A 21943-nucleotide genomic window follows, 5' to 3' on the forward strand; every position below is an offset into this window, starting at 1 on the left:
CAAGCCCAGTTCCCTCAACATTTCCTCATAGGAGAAAGTTATCATTACTTGACTGTCCCCTACAGAAGTTAACCTGCATCCCTTGAAACCTTGTGAGTTGCTTTTTTCCACTGTTGCATTTTACTGTGTTGCTTTTCCAGATTATATCAGATTAAAATCTCAGATAAGAACCAAAACCTTTGATACAGTTGTTTTCTTTACCTTCTAAACTTAAAATGGCTTTGTCCTCTTTGCTAGCCCAATTGGGTAGTTGAGTAGACTTTCCCACCACAATGTCATACTTATTTCTTCTGACTCTGACCAACAAACTCTCACCCAATCTGTTGACCATTCCATATGGGGCACCATACATTTCAGCTTCTTCACATAGAAGACTATCTATCTGTTTTCCTGAAAAGCTTATATCTGTCCAGCACACCAGACATGCAAGTTGTCCTATCACACTGAATTTTTCTGCTCAAATCTTTCATTTATCATGCAATAAACATGTAGTTGTGTAATTTTGTTTGCACTGTAAAGTTCTGTTTTAGAAAGTTACTCTACAGTTAACATTTAGAAGTTAATTTTTGTATCTTTTATTGTATGAGTTTTACTATCCCCGTGATTCCTTAAAAAAAAGAAAGAAAAAATTATTTTATTAAACAGTGAAAAGTATGTGGGTGCATGGAAGATCACTTGAGTATATCCTTTTTTAGTCTCCTAATCGCCAGTTCCACAACTTTACACTGCTAAAGCATCTACTGACTTCAGCAGTGTCAATATTTAAATGCTGGGTTTTTTAGAAATGCAGCGCAGCGCAGGTCAAGGTAACAAAATTCAGCATTCAGAGCTTAGTTAACTATTCTATTGACAGTCTGGCAGGACATAATAATTTGCTTTTGTGTGTGGTTATATGGTCTCTGCTGGGCTAACTGGATACCTGTGTGTGTCTGTGAATACAGAAAATGAGTAAATCACCATAGGAAGAAGTTACTGATTTGTATTGAACAGTCTCCTTTTTTAGACCAAGAAGCAAAACAGGAAAATATTTTTTCAGTGCAACCAGGTGCAATTGTTGCTATTGTTTGGTTATGAATTCTGAAGCCTGTGATCATTCAGTCATGTACTGTTCGAAGCAGCTCTAGAAAAATAAATAGCTTTAGTTCAGAAGCCAATTTAAAATTTAGGATAAGAATGTCTTTTTGATTGAATTGCTTTTTGATATATTGTCTTAGTAAAGAAGGCACGAAAGTGTCTGATGTCTGGAAAAAATTTTTCAACATGAAATGCTGCATTAGAACATGAGTTTTTTGTTTGTTTGTTTGTTTGTTTTATTAAACCATGGGAAAAGGAAGACTAGATTCATAGCCTTTTTATACAAGGTGCTCTACAGCTATAAAATTCAGCTGTTAGTTGCATTCTTTCATCTTGCAAAAATTTGAGTGTCTGAGTAGTCATAGTATGGGAGCACAATATCTACTTCTAAAGCTGTTCTGTTTAATAAGACAAACTGAACAGCTGTAGCAGGATTTCAAATAACATCCTAAATACTAGGCAAACTGGTCAATCATTTAAATTTAGCTTATATTTAAACATTTACTCAGAAAACCACTTAAAATCAGATGTATAAAAAATAAGTAACTGCATGATATTACACCCCATTGTGAAGCCAGAGGCCTACACTTAATTCATTTAGAGGACAGAGGTGGATTTTTTCTTTCTAGGATGTAGGCTATTGGTCAGGATACATAAGTGGGTGACAGAATACATGATTTTTGCTTTTTGTTCCAGTACCTCTAAAAATTTTATGGAATCCAATTATGAAAGAGAGCTTGAGAATTTGTCTTCTTCAATGAAATTCTTTGCATGCCTTGATTGCAAGGATATTTCCTTGAAAAGTTGCAAGGTGATTCCAAACCTTTGTAGGTAACAAAAGGCCTTTTTGTAAGTTAGCAGTATCTGTTTTGCAAGACTGTACTATATTGTATACTTTCAATTTGTCTTTGCTGATGACAGCAGAAAAACAATGGATTTTGAACACTGAGGTCCCCATTCATCAGTTCTTCACTTTATTATAGAGTTTGTAGTTAAATTCATGCAGTCACAATAAAAGGAATTTGAGTGACATACGGAAAAAATAATGTTTGAGACATGAAGGACAAATTTCCAGAAATTTATAAGAAGTTTTCATTAAGACACTGGGAGGGAGGATCATTTAGAAACATTCCCTTTATCCCAGAAGAAATTTCAAGGAGCAAGAGAAATGGAGGAGTGTGTCCTTAAACAACTATTAAATTGTTTTTTCAGGACAGAAATTATTTATCTGTAATAGAAATTAAATATCACGCTTGTATCTTACAAACAGTGGAGGGGAATTCCTACTTTAAAAATGTATTTTCATCTGTGTAGATGCAATAAGCATGCATAGTTTTGTGTGTTAAGGAAAATAGCTTTAACTTAGTAAAATATATTTAATTTGCTGTTTCATTACATATATTCCACACTGCACACTGCTGTTTTTATTGTAACTTTAAAAAACTTCATAAATACTTTATAAATGCTTCAGTCTCTGTTCAAAGCTTATTTTAATGTTAAATATTTCAAGTTAATTCAAATAATTTAATAAGTCTTGTTTTATTTCTTGGAACATTGTATTCCTTTCTTTAGTGTCTTACTTTTGCCCTCATTTGCAGGCAGCAAATCAGTCTTCATACTTAAGATGTTTTTAGGTTTGGTGTAAGTGTATAAATTAGACATAGGAATGCAAGTTTGTTGTCCAAGTTGAGTGGTATTACCCATTTTGTATGCTAGGGCATCCAATGACAGGTTTTTTTGTTTGTTTGTTCATACTTTAAGAACATTTAAGAAGATCAGATACATAAACTCATTCAAATTAAGGGAAGGAATTGGTCAGTGCCTTAGAAAAAATTCATTCTGATTATAACATAATTGTAAGTATTGTTGAGAGCCATGGTGTGGCATTCTTTCCTCTTATTTCAGAAGGGTTGTAGGTGTTAAGCTTGTTGCAGTAATCTGTGATGAGAAACAAAGTGGTATGCAACAGGTAACTGTAAGAAAGACAGGAATTAATCATTTAAGCTAATCTTTCCTATGCAGATCTTTTCTCACTAACTGTAATAGGATAAATAACATATTTATTTTCACAATTCCAACAAGTTCAATCAAAATGCATCATTGTATTTCTTGTATTTAACAGCACTAGGAAGAATAAATATTTCTTCTCTTTGATAAATTCGTTTTAATGTTAATGAACAAAGGAATCCACTATCCAACATTCAGTTGTGTTTGTGGACACTGATGTTTAAGCTTAGTCCTAAAATCTCATTTATTGAATCAGTAGTAGCTTCAATATTTCCTTTAGTACATGAATATGTTATAATAAATATCAGAAAATATTGAATATTTGCTCATGCAGCATGCTGTTTGAACCTCTCAGTTAAAGTCAGTTTTGCTGTAGTAAAAGCTGATGCAGCAATCCATTGAGATAATTCCATTTTCCAAACTGTCTGAGAAATGCAGTTCTGTGAGGAACAACTTGGGTTTTGCTACACACCAGCACTAAAATAGAAAGGATTCACTCCACCTTAATGTTCGTAGTATAGTAAAAACCAGTGTGTTTCAGTTAGCTGTGTAAGGGGAGAAAGGAAGTCAAAAAAGAATCCCCCAATGACTTTCGGTCAAGCTGTCAAAAAATTCCTGTATTGCTCAGTTTGCAGCTTCCTGAAATGGACACTAATGGGCATTCATATTGTCAGATATGCCAGCAAGGATTTTTCTTTCTGCCAGCAATGGCAGTGATGTTTCAACAGAATTTGAGGTAATTGTAGGCATGTATATAATTGTGAAAATAAGGCATGTTTGTCTTATGCCACTGCAGAGGCCAAGAAAGTATTTATCAGGCAGTAAGTGAAAGAAGGTCAGGGAGAAGGTTATAATTCTTGACATTGATGTGTTGCTCTCTCTTCTACTGCATAGCTGAAACAGAGCTCCGAAGAGAATGCACTAAGCAATCCTTGTCCTTTTTTGATAGCTTGGATTTGACATTTTACATGTTTTCCCTTTATTACTAACTGCTCTCATACAATCTAGTTTAATGCATTTCAGAGTCAGTGGATGTGTAAGTTCCTTCATTTGCTCCCAAATACTAGAATTTCTTTGATTTCTCTCCAACATTCATTTGATTTTTGGATGAGTTATAATCAAAATATTTCAAATTCATATGAGTTTGAAAATATTATGCATCTTGTACCATAGGTTTTTCCAGAAGACTATGATAAATTAAATTAAATTTCAATTCAACTATTCCAAGTGAATATTGTTTTGCAGAAAAGAACATGACAGAACATATTATTTTTGTTCACCTATTCAAAAATAAATATTATAGGCTAGTATTACTTAATGAATGAAAGATTGGAGATATTTTTTTCTGCTTCCAAATCTCTCTTTGCTTTTGAGGAAGTAATGTTGCTTCTTAATGTTACGTATGTTAAAGAAAATATATATGAGTGGGTTTTCCATGCTGGTTTTTTGATATAATATTAGAATAATCTATATTATAAATTATATCATCAAAGGGGTAGTGACAATAAAGTATAAGCAAACAGCAGAAAGTTTTTACAAATTTTGAAAATCTGTTAAAATATGTAGTGTCCTGCCTTATCTAACAGTAAAATGACTTTGAAGATTTCTTTTGATCATAGTCTATTTAAATTCTGTATGCTATTCAACTAATGATAGAAAAAGCTAGATAATGAGCACATTATTATTAGCATTGCCATGCAGTCACTGTTACAAAACTATTTATGTGACTTGTAAAATCTGCAATAGTAATTTTATTCATACGGATTTACACTGCAAGGTCTGTAATTATCATACAAAAGAATGCTAAGTTCAATCACATGAATTTTTTGGAGACTGGAAGTAGACTTCAAATTTCTATTCACAGACTTTATCACTATCTATAAGCAATCTAGTGACATAGTATTTGTTATGGGCTTATTTCTTTAAGAGCAGTGAGTTTTAAGCATATATTTGTTACTTTATTTGCTATTAAAGAGTGAGAAATTTAATGAAATTTAAAAATGTAGCTTGATTCATTTGAGTTGTGTCTGTATACTGATTCTCAAGTTAGTAAATGCTAGCCTATATGCTGTAGTAATTTTTGAAACTGGAAACTACCTTTCACTTAATACTGGAGCAAAAAAGCAGTTTGTGTGGGTGCAGATCACAGCTACTTAGTGGCCATATCCAAAGAAAATTTCCAGATGTGGATATATTTATGGTATTATGAAACACAGAGTGATTGAAAAAAAAAAAAAAAGGAATGATACTAGAAAACTGCAACTAAAGAATACCATTGATGTAATAATGTTTTCTCATACCTATGTAGAACAACACAGTTCATAATGACTATGAAGTCCCTAGTGGCCATGTGAAGTCTCTGTAACATCAATTGAGAGATTTTCGTATTGTAGAATGTTATTATTTTTTAATTCCGTGGTAAAAATTATTGAACGTCTTTATAGTGAGTTATTTTCCTAAATTAGACCTTGCATTAAAAAGTACTTACCTTTTAATTCTTAAATATTTATTTACGTGCAAATTAGAAAATGTTTAGTTGGATAAGCAGCAGTTGATATAAAGACTGAAAGTCGTAGCTTGATAGCTGTCACTCAGCATGAGAGTGGCCTGCCATTGTTATTGCTTGGTCCTGGAAAAGTAAAATGTAAGAAGACTCAAAGGCATAAGACATAGAAAGAATGTGCATGAACCTGTGTATGGACCTTACATGGAACCTATTTCTAGGAAATTATTCAGGGGCAGCACTTTCAGGAGAATGTATATGAGCTATTTCGAACTTCTGTGTTCTTCATTATGGATTATTTTTTATTATTTCAACTAAACCTTGAACTAATCCTTGAAAAAAAAAAAAAAAAAAACAACAACAAAAAAAACAGACTAGCAGCGGATGAAGTGAGAATAAAAATTGTTATATGCATATTTAAAATCTGTAATGCAATAATGAAATGTAGATGCATGAATTTGCATTAAATTAAAACCTTGTTTGTATCAAAATCTGTAAATTGCATAATCTCAAATAAAATTATGTCTTTTCATTACACTAGTGTCTCAGATACTGTTCCGTGATCTCAAGCAACACTCAGAAACATTTGAGGTCAGAGTAGAGCCAAATATCATGCAATTTCTATAGTTAACACTGTCAGGTGTACTTTCTGTCTCTAAAGTGGTTGGATTCCATAAAAAAGCTAGTCGTAGCATTCAGTCAGTTGTTTTTTTCAGATGTCTGAACTTCTTTGCAGTTAATGGATGAGATCAAGTTGACTAATCTTGACCTTTTTCTCTAGGTATTGTTCCAAAATGTTCTATTAGATAATTTCAGTAGTTCTGTTGCTGAAAAGGTAGAATATGCATAAAGCGTATTCACTCTTTCTCTCTCTGTTATCCTCACAAGAAAAAAGTATGGTGTTTAATATACTAGAATTGCCATACTGTTTAAAAACAAGATAAAGACATAACATCTCAAAACAACATGACATAGTAATTGGTACAGTCACAGTGCATATATTTGTGTTTCAGTCATGCTGGTTGTATTTTGAAGGACAATTCTGAATATTCCTATGTTTTAAACAATATTTCAGTTTAATGCTGAAATACATTTTTAATTAATGTTCTGTTAAAAAACAAAAACAAAACAAAAAAACAATGATATAGAAAGAGTTCATTAGAAAATATCAGCAAAGAGCTCCTGTGAAGTTATTTATGCTTTTCCAATCTTTGTTTTCACTTTCCTCAGCTGTAGGCCTTGCTGCCTGTCCAGAACCAGTAATTCCTAGCAATGGGATCAAATCGGGAGATAGATATATGGTCAATGATGTTTTGTCATTTCAATGTGAACCAGGATATACATTACAGGTATTTCTTTCTTTTTCTTTTTTTTTTTCCCGTCTTTACTTCTTTCTGGTTTTTTGTTGGTTTTTTTTTCTTTCTTTTATAAACTTTGAAATTGTATTTTTATTTTATGGTTCTTTCAAAAACTATGGCTGTCATTAAATGTTGATTCCAAGTTGTATTTTGACTTCCATTTAAAGACCATTAACCTCTTTCCATTTTAAAGTATCAGTGAACTAAATATATGATGAAATGCAGTACGCTACAGATAAATCTGTATTACTACAGCCAGGACAAAGTTGTGGGTGTGGAAATTTGATCATCAGTGTTATTAGTTTGTGATCCTGTTGTTTGCTATCATGGTTTTGTCCTAGTTTATACATCAAAATTCAGCAATTATCACAAACCAAAGACTATTCCTAATTAACAACTTATATCATGACAATATGGTTTAGAGGTGATTTTGGAGGGAAAAAAAAAGGATGTAGATGCGTGTAAAAGAATGGTATTTGATCTCAAGGCTACAGAACAGCTCCAGACATTTCCACTAGTACAGGTGTTTTCATAGTTCTTTTTTTTTATGCAGTAAGCACACTTTATGATTTTTGATCCCTAGACACAGGACATTCTATTTCAATACGGTCTACCCCTTTAAATCAGCCTGTAATAAACTTGATTAAACAACAATTAATATAATGTTATTGTAAAATGTGTTAGACTAAGACAAAGGTAAACACTTTCTGTCTACTTTTAGAAAAATTCCTGTTTGGAGTATCTGTAGAGAAGGTGTGTAGAACTCTTTAGGTACTTTTTTTCAGTTCCACGCTGTTGTGAAAGCATCAGGGTCTGATGATATTGCTGGTAGATCTGGCAGATATTTGCTGTTTTTGTAGTCTGGGATAGGTGCTTAGCACCTCATCACCATGATCCATTCCACTTGCTTTTGAGCCATTAAGTATGAAATTTATATAGGCAAATATCCAATTACTGTGTGTAGCCAATGCCAGTGATCTGATAGAACAAAGTGAGAAACTTACCTTACACTAACTAATTCCTACTGAGATGAAATTACATATAATCCAGTTTATTCCATCTGAAAACCTGAAATGCCTGACATTAGAAATAAAGTTACCCATCTCCAAAAGCTGACTCACCTTAATATAATGCATTAGGACAGGTGCCTTCTTTAAAAAGCATCTTTCTTCACTGTTTAGATATTCTTGTTAACCTTTCTATATTCTAACTTAACAGTGATTAGGTTTGATGGGGTGACTTCTATTTGTATTGTCCATCATTGCATATTCTTCTCTTCTTATGTTTTCAGCTATGAAACATCCTAATTTTGAGTATGAAAAAAGGAATGGTTCCATTTTTTTATTGTGTGTATGACATGTAGGTAGACCTTGAGATATAACCTCATTATATTTTCTGACTGTACTGAAAATAGTAATGGTTAAATATTGAGGTGGACTGTTAATGTTAGAATGTGAATTCTTCAGAAATAGTAGGAATATGCGTGGGAAACATTTTGAAGATGCACATTGTTAGCCATGTCTTGATCTTCTGGATCAATTTTTACTTAAAGCAAGTACGAAAATCTGAGTTCACAGAATCACAGGGTTGGAAGGGACTTCAAGGATCATGAATCTCCAACCCCCCTGCCACAAGCGGGGCCACCAACCTCCACATTTAATACTAGACCAGGCTGCCCAGAGCCCCATCCAATCTGGCCTCAAACACCTCTGGCGACAAGGCATCCACAACCTTTCTGGGCAGCCTGTTGCAGCACCTCACCATTCTCGAGTTAGTGATTATAATATTAATTAAAAACAATAATGTGTTTGTATGGAAGAGATTTGTACATAAGAAAATGGTCTGTGTGGTAATGCTAAGTTTTATTGTGTATATCACACCCACAAGATGTCCTTTGTACGTATGCAGGTTTTTTCTGTAGCGCTTGAATATGCCTAACTGCACTCATGTTTTTGTATCTACAGGGATTCTACAATGAAATTCCTCCTTAAAATTTCATTGCATATTGTTCATTAACTTAGACATGACTTAACTGTATTTCCACACACATGCAAATTTAATTCTAACTGTGGAATCTGACAGACTAACAAAAATAGTTTCATTAACTTGTTTTAAGTGTAAAACAAAAAGTCTTCAATCACTAAATTCATAAATAAATAAATAGGAAAGACTTTGAGCCTTTTCAAAATAATGATGAATATTTGTATGCTATATGGACTTTTCTGTAATAAAATTCATAGACACTTACGTAGAGTATGTTCCTCAGGCAGGATGAGTAAAAATGTCTCTAAGTAAAACATAAATAATGGAAGTTAAGTTCTATGAGATACAGCATGTTTGCTATTCAATGAGTGTAGATCAGCATAAATTTGGAGATCCTTTTGTTTGCAGGCTGGTTTTTGTTATTGTTGTTGTTATTTTTTTCCCCACTCTAGGTATAGATTTACCCTCAGTCTTTAGAGAACTTATTCACAGCTAGCAATAACAATCAGGTGTGGATTAGTTTATAATTGAGACTTACCAGAAAAGTCACAGAGCTTAAACTACTATCTGGAGATGCATAAGAAAGGTAATTGCTAGCTGTAGGATTAAGTGTCTCCCCCCAGGAGGGAACTTTAAAAGACTGAAATCAGAGTGTTCTCTTGGTGGAAAGAGGCTTGAAACCAAAGGAATAATTTTACTTTATTTTTCAGAAGATCTTTTATAGTCCATTTTATGTTTTCCTGATCGTGGTAGTTAAATTACGGCTCTCCCCTCCAGCAGAGATGTGCAATCATAGAATGGGAAGAGAGGATAAAATAAAATAGGAGTATTTAATTAAGTAAATTATTCAAGGACTTATCCATTTTGAAAGTAACTAAAAGGATACAATAACTACGCGGCTACTTTTCCTCTAAATTAAAAATGTTTATAAGAAAAAGATTTGTTGTCAATTTTAATGAAAATCAATTTTTTACATCCAAACACATTTTCTCCAAAATGTTTCAGTTTGTATTTTAGAGATCGTCAAAATATACTTAACTAAATTTTATTTCAGATATTTTTTATCCACATAATTTAATACGACTCTGTATGAACCTTACTCATACCTACTTTATAGTAAACATACCAAATGAAAGCAAATTCAACAAATTAATTTTCTTTCACTAGTTTACTCATTGTATCTTAATCATATTTTTTGAGAAATCAATTGCTTTGGACAAATAATAACACATAATATTCAAATAAAATTTTATATTAAATTGCCAAAATATGCTATCTTAATAAATAGGAAAAAAAGAGGAAGATGCAACTTCGCCAAATTCACATATCAAAATGAATAACACCAGAACTGTACCTAGCTCTCAGTCCCATGTCTCAGTCATTACATCAGTCTTTCATTCCTGCCAATTTCTTCAGCTTTTGTATTCCAACAGCAGATAGCATAAACTGAGTTCCACAGAGGACAATGCTGACAAAAACAAACAAAAACAAACAAAAAACAAACAAAAAAGACTTCTGCTTGTGCTACTCTTAAGTTTTCAGCTTGAACGGTTGCTGGTGCAAGTAAAACTGGTAGTATGCAAGCATTCTGCAGTCATTTCAGGGCAGCCACCCTGACATATATAGGAGTAAATTTTGCAGATTAGAGCCATGTCATTTTCTCACTACTAGCTGCCATGTGATTCTGTTTGGTACATGTGATATTTCTTAAAGATAGGCAGAAAAAATTAAAAATGACAGCTAAATAAAAAGGCATTTGTACTTCTGTAGCTCTCTGCCAAGATACTGCATGTATGCAGTGTGTCATATTGTGAGGGCATGTGAGAGTTCAAGCCTGGTTGTAGCCTGCTGGTAATTGTGGATGACTGCTTTGGCGTGATCCACATCCATACCATCTGTAGCAGCAGATGTGGAACAAATTCCTCTCTGTACTTCATATTTCAGGCTGAAAGTGAACTATTATGCTTATACTGTGAATCAGGACCTTGGAATTAAATGGGGAGCAAACTTATTTGTCCATGTGAATGCACATAGTTAGCTGGCTCTGTCTTGTAATGAGTCTTATATTTAGCCTGAAAATTTGAAGAGATTTTCAAGTTATTGAAATGACGAGTGTTTTACAACATTTATTCAGTAGAAAAATATGAAATCTGATGTATTTGAAAATAGTTTACATGAAAGTGACTACAATACAGTTGGGTGATATATGAAAAGAGGTAGGTAAGATAAGGAAGTCCTCTGTAGATCTCCTTGCTGAAAGGTTTAATTATCAGTATTTTTCCTTTTCCAAACAGGGTCGTTCTCATATCTCTTGTATGCCAGGAACGGTGCGACGCTGGAACTATCCATCTCCTCTCTGCATTGGTATGGCTAGATACTTGTTTTCTGTGTGTTCTGAACATCTGAACATACTTCTGTTTGTTTGTTTTTGTTATTATTTCTTCATATAATTATGTTCCACATGCTAAGTTTCTATCTGTGAAATGTGGAAAATAACAATAAAATTTGATTTTATATTTAATGTATATATAGTTTAAAAAATAATTGTGAAAATAGGTAGAGGAAACCTAGACATCAGCTGTTTGACATGAATATTCTACTTTGGATTGGGCTGAATCCTCAGAAAGGAGAAGGCATCGTCTGCTCTTTGCAGTGCACTGTGGCTGGAGGACCTTCTAAATCATAAGGCTGGTCAGGAGAAGCCTAGGAGACTTCTCAAAGAAGCAGGCAGTTGCCTGCAGCGGAGAGCAGCTCAGAAGCCAAGCCATCAGAGATAGTGAAATGACAAAGAGTTGTAGGTAGAAAAAGAGTCTGTCTCTTTTCATCTAAGAAAGTCGCTAAAAGATGCTGAAATTAAGAAAAAAAACAAAATAAGAAACTTCCCCTTTAAGCACACAAAGATCTTATTCAGCAGATCTATGTTTTCCCTTTGCAAGTAACAATGTTCTATTGATTGGTTCTTGATTAAGCAAAGTTTAAGAGAGAGTCAACATTCTGATGTCTGTTGGAATGCTCATTTCAAGAAAAAGCAGAAATTAAGGGAAGGGAAGCACAGTTCCATCACCATGTTCGGTCACTTCAGCTTTGAAATACATTCATCGTGAATGTTTTTAACTTTAACGTTCAGTTAGCAAAGGCTAACTTTTTAACATCATTTAAAAGATGGGTATGATATCCAGCAATATCAGTGTGAAATGGTTTTAAAGATTCCTTATCATAGTTGAACCTACCTAGATAGTAGAGTTTTTGACTTCTGCAGAAGCAGTTATTTTCAATTAACATGGAAGCAGGTCAGTTCCTTCAAATCAATTGAAGGAAAAGACATTTTCGTTAGTAGGTTGGCTTTGTATGTGTTTGTGTGTGTGTGAGAATCTTCATTTTAATGAAGATTCAGTATAATTCCTATTTTCAAACAGTCCATGGAATTGTACTCCCTTGGAAGTGTAAATGGTTCCACAAAAACAAATGAACCCTGAGTACAAGCCCATCAACCCTTAAAATATTGATGTTTTTTTCTAGAAATTCATGAGAAAATTGGTTGTTGGTTTTTTTTTTTGTTTTTTTTTTTTTCACTAGATGCTGTATTTAACATCACAGAGGAAGAGAGAAATTTGAGATACTGAGACTTATTTTTTAGCTTTTTGATGGAGTTTTTCCAATTTAAATTCAATTTTTTATGTGGTCTATGTGGTAGACCATTTCAGATTTTCAGTACAATTATCACAATTCACAGTATTGCTGTTATGTTGCCTGATGGTACATCATTGTAATAGCTGGCAGGAAAGCTAATAGGCTTGAGTAGCATTAAATTTCCTCAAATAATTAGAATAAATTACAAGATTTTATTTAGATTTTTTAAGCTCATCCTAAATGAGGCAAATGTCTTTTCACTCTCTTTGCACATGAGCTTGTTAAAGAAAAAATACATAGACACTAAACAAGGCAAACTTTTTATTTAGTTAGACCATCCTGTCTGAACTGGAGAACTTGATTGTTTGCTTTGTTATTTTTTATTTTATTTTATTTTATTTTATTTTATTTTATTTTATTTTATATTTTATTTTATTTTATTTTATCTTATTTTATTTTATTTTATTTTATTTTATTTTATTTTATTTTATTTTATTTTATTTTATTTTATTTCATTCAAGGCATAGATCTGCATCATGGATCCTGATCATTATTCAGTTTAATTGCAGATCTGTTCCTCCAAATATGAAGTCCATTTCAACATAGCATCAGACATTTTTTATCACAATTGTCAGCCAGAGAAAATGGGTTTTCCATTCTATAGATGAAACTACGGAGTTACAGTAAAGTCAAAATTAATATATTGCATGAATTAAGCATTTTACTCTAACTTGAATTCTTTTTTTTTTTCATCCTTCATGAGAGTTGATAAATTTTGCTGCATAGGGATCACAAGAATAACATATAAAATTGTTTTTTGGAAGAATCATATTCCAGATATTAAGAATCAGTATTACTAAAGTGAATGGTGACTTTCTTTTTATTTTAATAGCCAAATGTGGTGGAACTCTGACAAACATGGGTGGTGTGATCCTAAGCCCCGGTTTTCCTGGAAATTACCCTAGTAACTTGGATTGTACATGGAAAATTTTATTGCCTATTGGATATGGTAAGCAAACTTACATCTGGAAAGCAGGTGTATATGTGTAAATTTGATTATTATAAATAAAAACGTATAGTACAACACAGAGAATATCCAGCTGAATGTATTGTCAACCCATTTTGAGTTGGAAATGTTTTGTGGTTTATGAGTGTGTGTCTAGCAAAGCAACTTGCTATTTGTAAAACTCAGTGTGTCTCAGAACCTGATTTCAATGCAAATGAAATCTGCTGCACAGATATATCTTAGATGAAACAGATAATTTAACTTCCTCTAAATTAAATTGAGGTATTCTGTTTAATATCCATTCATGGTTCTTCAAGGTCTTTTATTATATTTTATATTTTATTTTATATTTTAAATATTTTAATATTTTTAATTATTAAAATATTTTAATATTTTATATTTTATTATAAGAAAATTGACAAAGTTCATTTCTAGCACTGTGAATTTGGTTAAAAGCATTCTAAAACTATACTCCAACTCCCAGATAACAGTGGCCAAACAAAAAAAGTTTTGCATTATAACCATTGTCAAAAATATCTTCAAAAGAAATAATAATTGTGTTGAGAAGATAATCATGGATAATAACTGATCTGTTACTTCAAGTACAAAACATTCTTTCATTATTATCAGAAACAAAAGCTGCATAAGTTTTCTTGCTGTGAAACATTATCCCCCACAGTGTGAACTCAATGCTAGTTCTCAAATAGGAAAATTATTTTTGAAAGCTTATATTAAATTCACTACACCTGTCTCTGCAAATGTTTGGTTTCCATTTGTTTTGTGACTAGTATTTATGTAGTAAGATTTACTACTTACATCAAGTATGTTATGCTAAGTTAACTTGTAGACATACTGTAGCATTACCGAGAATTTCAAAGGTGGTTGTCATGTCTGAAAAAAAAATTAGGGACAGGTCATTGCATGATATAAATTGTTTTATGTCTGATCCCCTAATAGGATAGTATAGCTGCCAAAACTGTCTAGACAATTACAGATTTAGAGAAAAACTGTGAAATGTTACTGCTTACCACCTCTTAAGATTTTAGTCAGAAACTTTGTTAGAAATTGCTGTTCAATACTTTGTGCTTACTTACAAGAAATTTTTGAAAGGATTTGGTGTAAATGTGAGGGGACAAATTGGGAGAGTGACTTAAAACAAGTGTGTGAAAGAGTGTGTTCAGTGATTTGCAGTCCTGTAGATACTTGAATATATGTACAAAGCTACTGAATTTAGACATGTGCTATTATTGATTTTAAGTCAGACAACCTTTTAAAATTTTGCACAAAAAAATGTTCTGTACTACAAAGTCGTGTGTATCAGGTGCTACAGCAAGATGGAGGAAAAAGTAATGATTAAAGATAATTCAACAGAAATCTTTAAGCAGATGCCTCCCATTTTTCAGTGTGTACTTGGTAAAACTTTATCAGAATTACAGATAGCCTTGGGCTGATGTTTATATTCTAAGGCTACACTTGTAGAAAATATGGACAAAATTTCATGGAATAATTGCGCAAAAGTTTCTTGCATCCTATTGTTATCTCTCTCACTTCTCAGAAATTCTTAAGTAGCAGTAAACTAAAAATTATAAAAGATGATTTTGTTTGCCAGTGGATCTAACTGGTAAAAGTCTTGCAATGGTCTATAATTGCTTTCAAAATACTGGAAAAACACATTTTTTACTACGAAGTTGCTGCAGGGATTTTTTTCTTCCCGAAGTGTCTCAAATAATCCACAGATAATGTCTTTACACTAGAGTTAGTCAATGTGATTGATACGATGTTTCACAGATAAATAGCTTCCACTGCAAAATATTGGACAATATTTTGAGTATAAGCTGGTCTACTAAGACTGTTGGTCTATATTCATCCTTCATATCAAAATAAATCACAAAAAAAAAAAAATTCTTTCAAAATTTAATAAAGTTCCAAGATCTGTTTTCAATTATTTTGATAAGATATCAAATGACTGGCATTGTGCACAAAAAGTGAGCAAGAGGATTTGCATGACCACGTACTGACTTGTTCAAACTCTGCTGAAATAATTAACCTCATGCTGACTTCATCTCATAGTAAATATTCCCTTACTTCCATCCATTTTTTTCTGATATTTATTCAAACTTTGTAACTAGATGAAGCCCACATTTTATTTATTTAGGACAAACACATTGGTGTGCTTAAACAGTCTAACAATAAAATTTCAGGAGCTAAAAATCTCCCGAAGTATACTGCTCTCTTCATTATGTGAAAATATACTGATAGTCAAAAAGAAAGCACTGTAAAAATCCAAACATTTGTAATAGGTTGAAAGTGCATCTTTTCAAGTGAGTTGTGATTTTTCAGTGATTTCAGGTATCTTCCAGTTAACACTTACTATTTATTAAAAAATTAGCACAGCTAATTCTCGTCTATTCAAGTGAGACAGGAAATTCCATTGAGATTAGAGTAGAAACTAGTACAATTATATTCTTACTGGATAATAATTAATTTTCTTTAGCTATATTGTGTATAATTTTATGTAAGCAATGATTTTGTGTAGAAACCACATTATTTGATTTAAAAAATTGCTAATTGTAAGTCATGTACAACAGTAGAATTAAGGTTTGAGTGATAAATATAGTATGTCCTCTAATTGGAACTAACGTATTTGAAAAACCTTTAAAAGCAAAATATGTTTTTGTTTGTGCAACGTGTCTGTTTTAGTTTAAATTTTAAAAAGTTACTGGTAAACCAGCTTTTTAATTTTGCCTGGAGGAGGGGGCATCCGCAACCTCTTTGGGCAACCTGTTCCAGTGTCTCATGGTCCTCTCAGAAAGAATTTCTTCCTGATATCTAGTCAAAATACCCTCTTCCATTTTAAAGTCATTTCCTCTCATCCTGTCGCTTCATGCTCTGATAAAATGTGTCTCCCCATCTTTCTTGTAGGCCCCCATCAGGTTTTGGAAAGCTTGTACCTTTTCCTAAATATGTAGGAAGTAGAATCAGATGCTTGTCACTTAAAGCAAAATATGATATCTAGGATCTGTCAAATCTCTTTAGAAGTCCCATGGTGTTATTATCAAATCTCTGCTTTGAATCATTAAAAGCTGATGCTGATGACGAGATGCTTGGTATTCTACGTCATCTTAATCCCAAAAGCATTGTAAAATGGGTGACTTCATTCAAGTTAAACTAACCATATCAAACACCATACAGGAGATGTCAGATACTGAGACTTTGATGCGTTCTGTATGTGTCTCTCTACTGATAGCCTTGGAATAATTTTGCTATTCAGGAACTGACATATTATTATGTCTCTTGCAGTGCAGAAAAGATACTAGAGCTAAATATCCTGTACTCTTATGAGCAGCCTATCGGTTTATGTAATGATTTATAATGATTTATTTATTTTCTCCTTCTGTAAATATATTTATATATATCCTTTTTGTGTAAAGGATTAGATATCAAATCTCTGAGGAAAGAAAGGAATTATAGAACAAAAAATAATGAATTAATTACCCTTATGATTAATCTAATTGATATTCTGAAATGAAGACTATAACTCTACTGCTAAATAAGAGAGTCAAGGAGAAACTTAAGGCATTTCGCATCACTTTAACTCAGTAATTTTTTTTTATTCCACTCTAGGATCTACAGAAGTCTGTCTTGCTGTAGAAAAATGCTATTTCAGCAGTATCTGAGATTTTGTGGCACAGCAGGATTTGTGATATGTTCCTTTCTTGAGTGCTTCCATAGGCTGGTTTAGGAACTTGACAAATACCAAGTTGCTGACTTTGTGGTTTCCTTTGATTGGTTCTATAATGTGTGATTATCATTTAGAATATTTATGATATGAAAGAAACAAAGAAACACACACAAAAAAAGAAGCTTTCACACATGCAAAACAACTGCTTTTCATAAATTTAAATATCTTACTTTGAGTACTGACTGAAATATAAACGTACTGCTAATAAGAGTTCTTATGAATGTTTTTTTGTGTATTTAAATGAAACGTTTTTAATTTTTCTTTCCTTCCTTCCTTCCTTGTCTCCATCTTTCTATCTTTCTCACTTTTCCTCTTTCCCTCTTTTTTCCTTTATTTCTGTTCTTTTTGCTGCAGGTGCACATATTCAATTTCTAAATTTCTCTACTGAAGCAAATCATGATTTTCTTGAAATTCAGAATGGGCCTTACCACACCAGCTCTATGATTGGCCAATTTAGTGGAATGGAACTCCCATCACCTTTGCTAAGTACTACTCATGAAACGCTTGTCCATTTTTACAGTGATCACTCAGAAAACAGGCAAGGATTTAAGTTGACATATCAAGGTGAGCTGGAAATATCACAGTGGAATTTATGGTAAAAAATGAAAACCAAAACTTTACAAGATATTTTCTAATTTACTTATATAATTTATTTGTATTTTGTAACATTTTAAAATGCATGAAGAAACTAAATTTATATTTTGTCTCATCCATAGGTTAAGCTTTTTCACAATTGAATTGAAATCTTTTTTTTACTGAAGTAAAAGCCTGAAGCCAAGGTCATGGCATTTGCTAAAAAGTCATGTGAATAATACCCTCTACCATCTTGTTTTAGTGTACTGTTACTAAACAGTGCTGCCTATTTTGGCATAATACCAGATGATTTGCTGTCTTGTTTTCCAATTTATATATCCTTGCTATGCGTGACATATTGAATGAGGATTTTGAAGTAAAGTATGAGTTGTTTTAAAAATTTTGATGAAATTATATTTTTGCAGTATAGATATAGAAAAATAACAAAAAAATGAAAACTGTTCTCTATCTACTTTTTCAAATGTTATGTTCAGTATTTGAACGTGTGACACTTTTATTGTCTTCTTCTGTTGGTTTTTCTATTCATCTGCATGCCTATTTTTTTTTCTCCCTTAAGAATGTTAAAATTTCATGACTTTGTGCATATTTCAAAAGTTTTGAAACAATCTTACTGAAAGCTATTAAGTTTCATTGCAGGATCTGAATAGATTAACAAAATACTATGACTAGTTCAATGTCACTTTGTTTTAGGCCACCAATTTCCTAACTAAGATTTCAATGCATACCCACATAAGGCTATATTTACATATCTACAAAATCAGTGGATCTTCATAAGCTTATATACATATGAATAAGTCCTAACTGACAGGAATTCATATCATGAAATTAAGAGTTAAATCTTAAACTGTTTGTGTAATACCTCCAGATTTGGAGGGAACATTACATTTTTGCTCAGCTAAGTTTTCTGTCCCCTTCCACAGAAAGCATACATTCATATTCTTGTGGTCTCTACTTTATGACACTTTGAGCAAGGGGACAAGAAAATAATTTGTGTGCTTTTTAGTCAAAATATCTTTTGTATCTTTATGTCTTCTAGCGTATCTTGTAGAAAATGGACTTAATGTACATGGTATTCAGTGATTTAAGCAAGGACACTGAAGTTTGTTGATGATTATAGAAATGATAGTCCAGATCTAAGTAGAAGATGATGCTGTGGGGGGTTAACCTTGGCTAGAAGTCAGATGAACACCAAGCAGTTCTCTCTTATTCCTCTTCCTCAACTGGACAGGAGGAGAAATTATAATCAAACAGCTCATGGATAAAGACAGGAAGGTCACTCGTTAGTTACCATTACGGGCAAAACAGACTGAGCTTGGGGAAGATGTAATTAATTTATTTTTACTTAATAACAGCATAGAGCAGTGAGAATGAAAGGTAAATGAAAAACACTTAATTCCCAATCCCCATATTCTACCTCTGCTCCCCATGTCATACAGGGGAATAAGGGACTTGGTCAGTCAATAGCACTTCATCATCAGCATCAACTTCTCTTTCCTCCTCGTGCTTTTTCACCCACTCCACCACAAGTTCCTTCATGAAGTTCTTCATAAAATGATTCAGTGTGGGCTTCCAACAGGCTGCAGTTTCTTCAGTAGTGCTGCAACATAGATCTGTACAATGGGGTACATCCTTCAGGAATGGGCTGCATGGGTCTCCCCCGGGCTGCAGTTCTGACCAGGATTCTTCTCCTTTGAGGCTCTCCGCAGGCCACATTTTCCTTCTGGTTACATTCACTGGCCTTACTGTTGGTTTGTCCACCGAATACAGGGGAATCTGCTCCAGTGCCTGGGGCAAATTCTCCCCCTTCTTGATGTCTGCAGGGTTCTTTTTTTCTCTCCTATTTTCTCACAGCTGTTTTTCAGTGGTTTATGGGGTTTTTTGTTTGTTTGTTTGTTAGTTTTTCTGAAATATGCTCTCACAGAGGTACAACCAGTTTTGTATGAGACCCCTCGTAATTTAGAAATCCATTGTATTAATGAATTAACTTTATTGCATATTTTTAAAGGGCTGTTGAACTGAGGTCAGAATTATTCATTTCTTCTATTCTCCCTTTCCACTCTGTTCAAAAACATTACTTTATCTGGTCAGAAGTAAATGACGATATGAGAAATATGTTCGTGTTTTTTTGCTTTACTTCAATCCTATCATGTTAATGTCACCTGCTTTTCAGAGGCATCGCTTTCTTTCTGTTTCTCCCAGTTGCAACTTACCCTAATGACAGAATGACAGCTAATGACAGAAATGTTATCATGATTAACTCATTGATACTTGTGGTACTTGATACTGAAAACTTGTCCTCATTTAAATAGAGAAACAGGGATGCATGTAGAAACTGAACATGCTTTATGAAATATTAAAAATTTAATTAGGTAAGCATAACATGAAATACTTCTTAAGTGAAGGAGAAAATTATTTCTGGCATAAAGGAAAACCATAAAAAATATTTCATAAAGATTTGGAAGCTTGTGTATTTCGCAATATCAGAATTATATGATAAATATAGAAAAAAAATCATGAAGCTCTAAAAAGCAATAAAAATTTGATAAGAATGTACTGACCTAAGTAATTATCTTCTAAAAGCCTGTGGTGATTCATTCCTGAATGCTTTTTTGAGAATGCAGTGTTTTAGTCTATGGATTAAGAAAAACATACTTAATTTAAAACTTGAAAAAAGAATATACGCAACAAAATACTCCCCTATAAAATATTCTAGAATGAATATTGAATTATTTTACAAGGTACTTATTGATTCTTTTTCTAATGAGAATTGTTGCTAACACTGGTGCATTATATTTCTAAGTGATTAGGATCTATCAAACAAACTCACTCTACATATCCTCCCACTTCCGTTACTTCTTTTCCTGCATTCTACAAGCAGGTATTTGTCTTCTGCTCTTTCAAAATGAAATCTCTTGAATGTATTTGTTTTTCTTCAGATAATAGTAGTTCACTCTGTTGTCTCTGCGCTTTCATTTCTCTGTTGCTACCATTTCTCCTTTTGTAATTCTTCAAAAAAATATTATATTTTGTATTTCATATAAAACACAAATAACTTGCCTGCCACCAAGTAGAACATGTACTTTTGATTGAAAATATTCATAATCTAATAAGATGTTCTTGAAGTTTTGTGATTTAGAGTATTCACCATTCCTCTCATGTTCTCTGACAGCAAATCCCAGTGGTTTACAATTGGGCAATTTTAATGACTGCTTTGTTTCTTCTTTTCATGCCAAGTGTATAATGGCTGCTTAAATTTTCTTCACACAAAGTGCAGGTTACTTCTAGTATTTGATTTTTCCATTCAAATTTCACATTTTTCTATTTAGTTATCTTCCCATTTGCCTCTGAATTTTCTCACTTCTTTTGCAATTAGATTGCTGGATTTCTCTCTTTCCCTTTCTTTCCCTTTTGGTCAGTCTGTGGTTGCTGCAACTAGACTTCAAAAACTAGGTCTTTACTGCTCCAAAATATCTTTCTTTCCCTGTCCTTCCCTATGTCCTTCCTATTTCAGAACTCTGAGATCTTGCACTATTGGATACATAAATGACATATAGCCTATGGAGTTTTACTCTAGATGGAAAAAGTATTGGTTGTGTTTTAGGGGCTTGGAAGTACTGGAAATAAGGTCAGGTAATCCAGATAGTGCTTAATCAATTTAGTGTCTAAGAATGTAGTGTCCAAGCTTAGGTCATAACATAAACTGTATAGATATGATGAGGATGTGTAATAGTAGTACACATATATCTATTAAGACAATAATTAAAAAAAAAAAAAAAGCTTAATTTGTTCAGTGGCTGACAAAGCAATGTACTGAATTAATCCCTCCCACTGCCCAGGTAAATTAAAAAAAATAGCCTTTTGATACTTGATGTGATTTCCAAGAAACATATTTCAACAGTATTTAATTCCTTAAGGCACCTAAAATAAGATCTAGCATTTAGTCCTTAAATAACAAGGAACAAATGGTTTTCAGAACTAAGTAAAGATTGTGCATAAAGCTGATAGTAAATGATATTGCAAACAGATGTAGTATTCACACACTAATT

The 21943-nt window shown here is 32.7% G+C and overlaps 1 protein-coding gene across 1 annotated transcript in view; it reads left to right on the forward strand.

Moving 5' to 3' along the window:
- Positions 1-21943, forward strand: part of CSMD1 (CUB and Sushi multiple domains 1) — a gene marked incomplete at both ends in the record, with an annotated part of 996476 nt that overhangs the window by 877794 nt on the left and 96739 nt on the right. Inside the window, 4 exons of the mRNA XM_079550635.1 lie at positions 6815-6933; positions 11220-11289; positions 13448-13564; positions 17658-17867. Coding sequence (XP_079406761.1) covers positions 6815-6933; positions 11220-11289; positions 13448-13564; positions 17658-17867 — 516 coding nt within the window. The remainder of the gene's footprint in view (positions 1-6814; positions 6934-11219; positions 11290-13447; positions 13565-17657; positions 17868-21943) is intronic.

The sequence above is a fragment of the Tetrao urogallus genome (assembly GCF_951394365.1).
Source record: "Tetrao urogallus genome assembly, chromosome: 2".
Classification (NCBI taxonomy): domain Eukaryota; kingdom Metazoa; phylum Chordata; class Aves; order Galliformes; family Phasianidae; genus Tetrao; species Tetrao urogallus.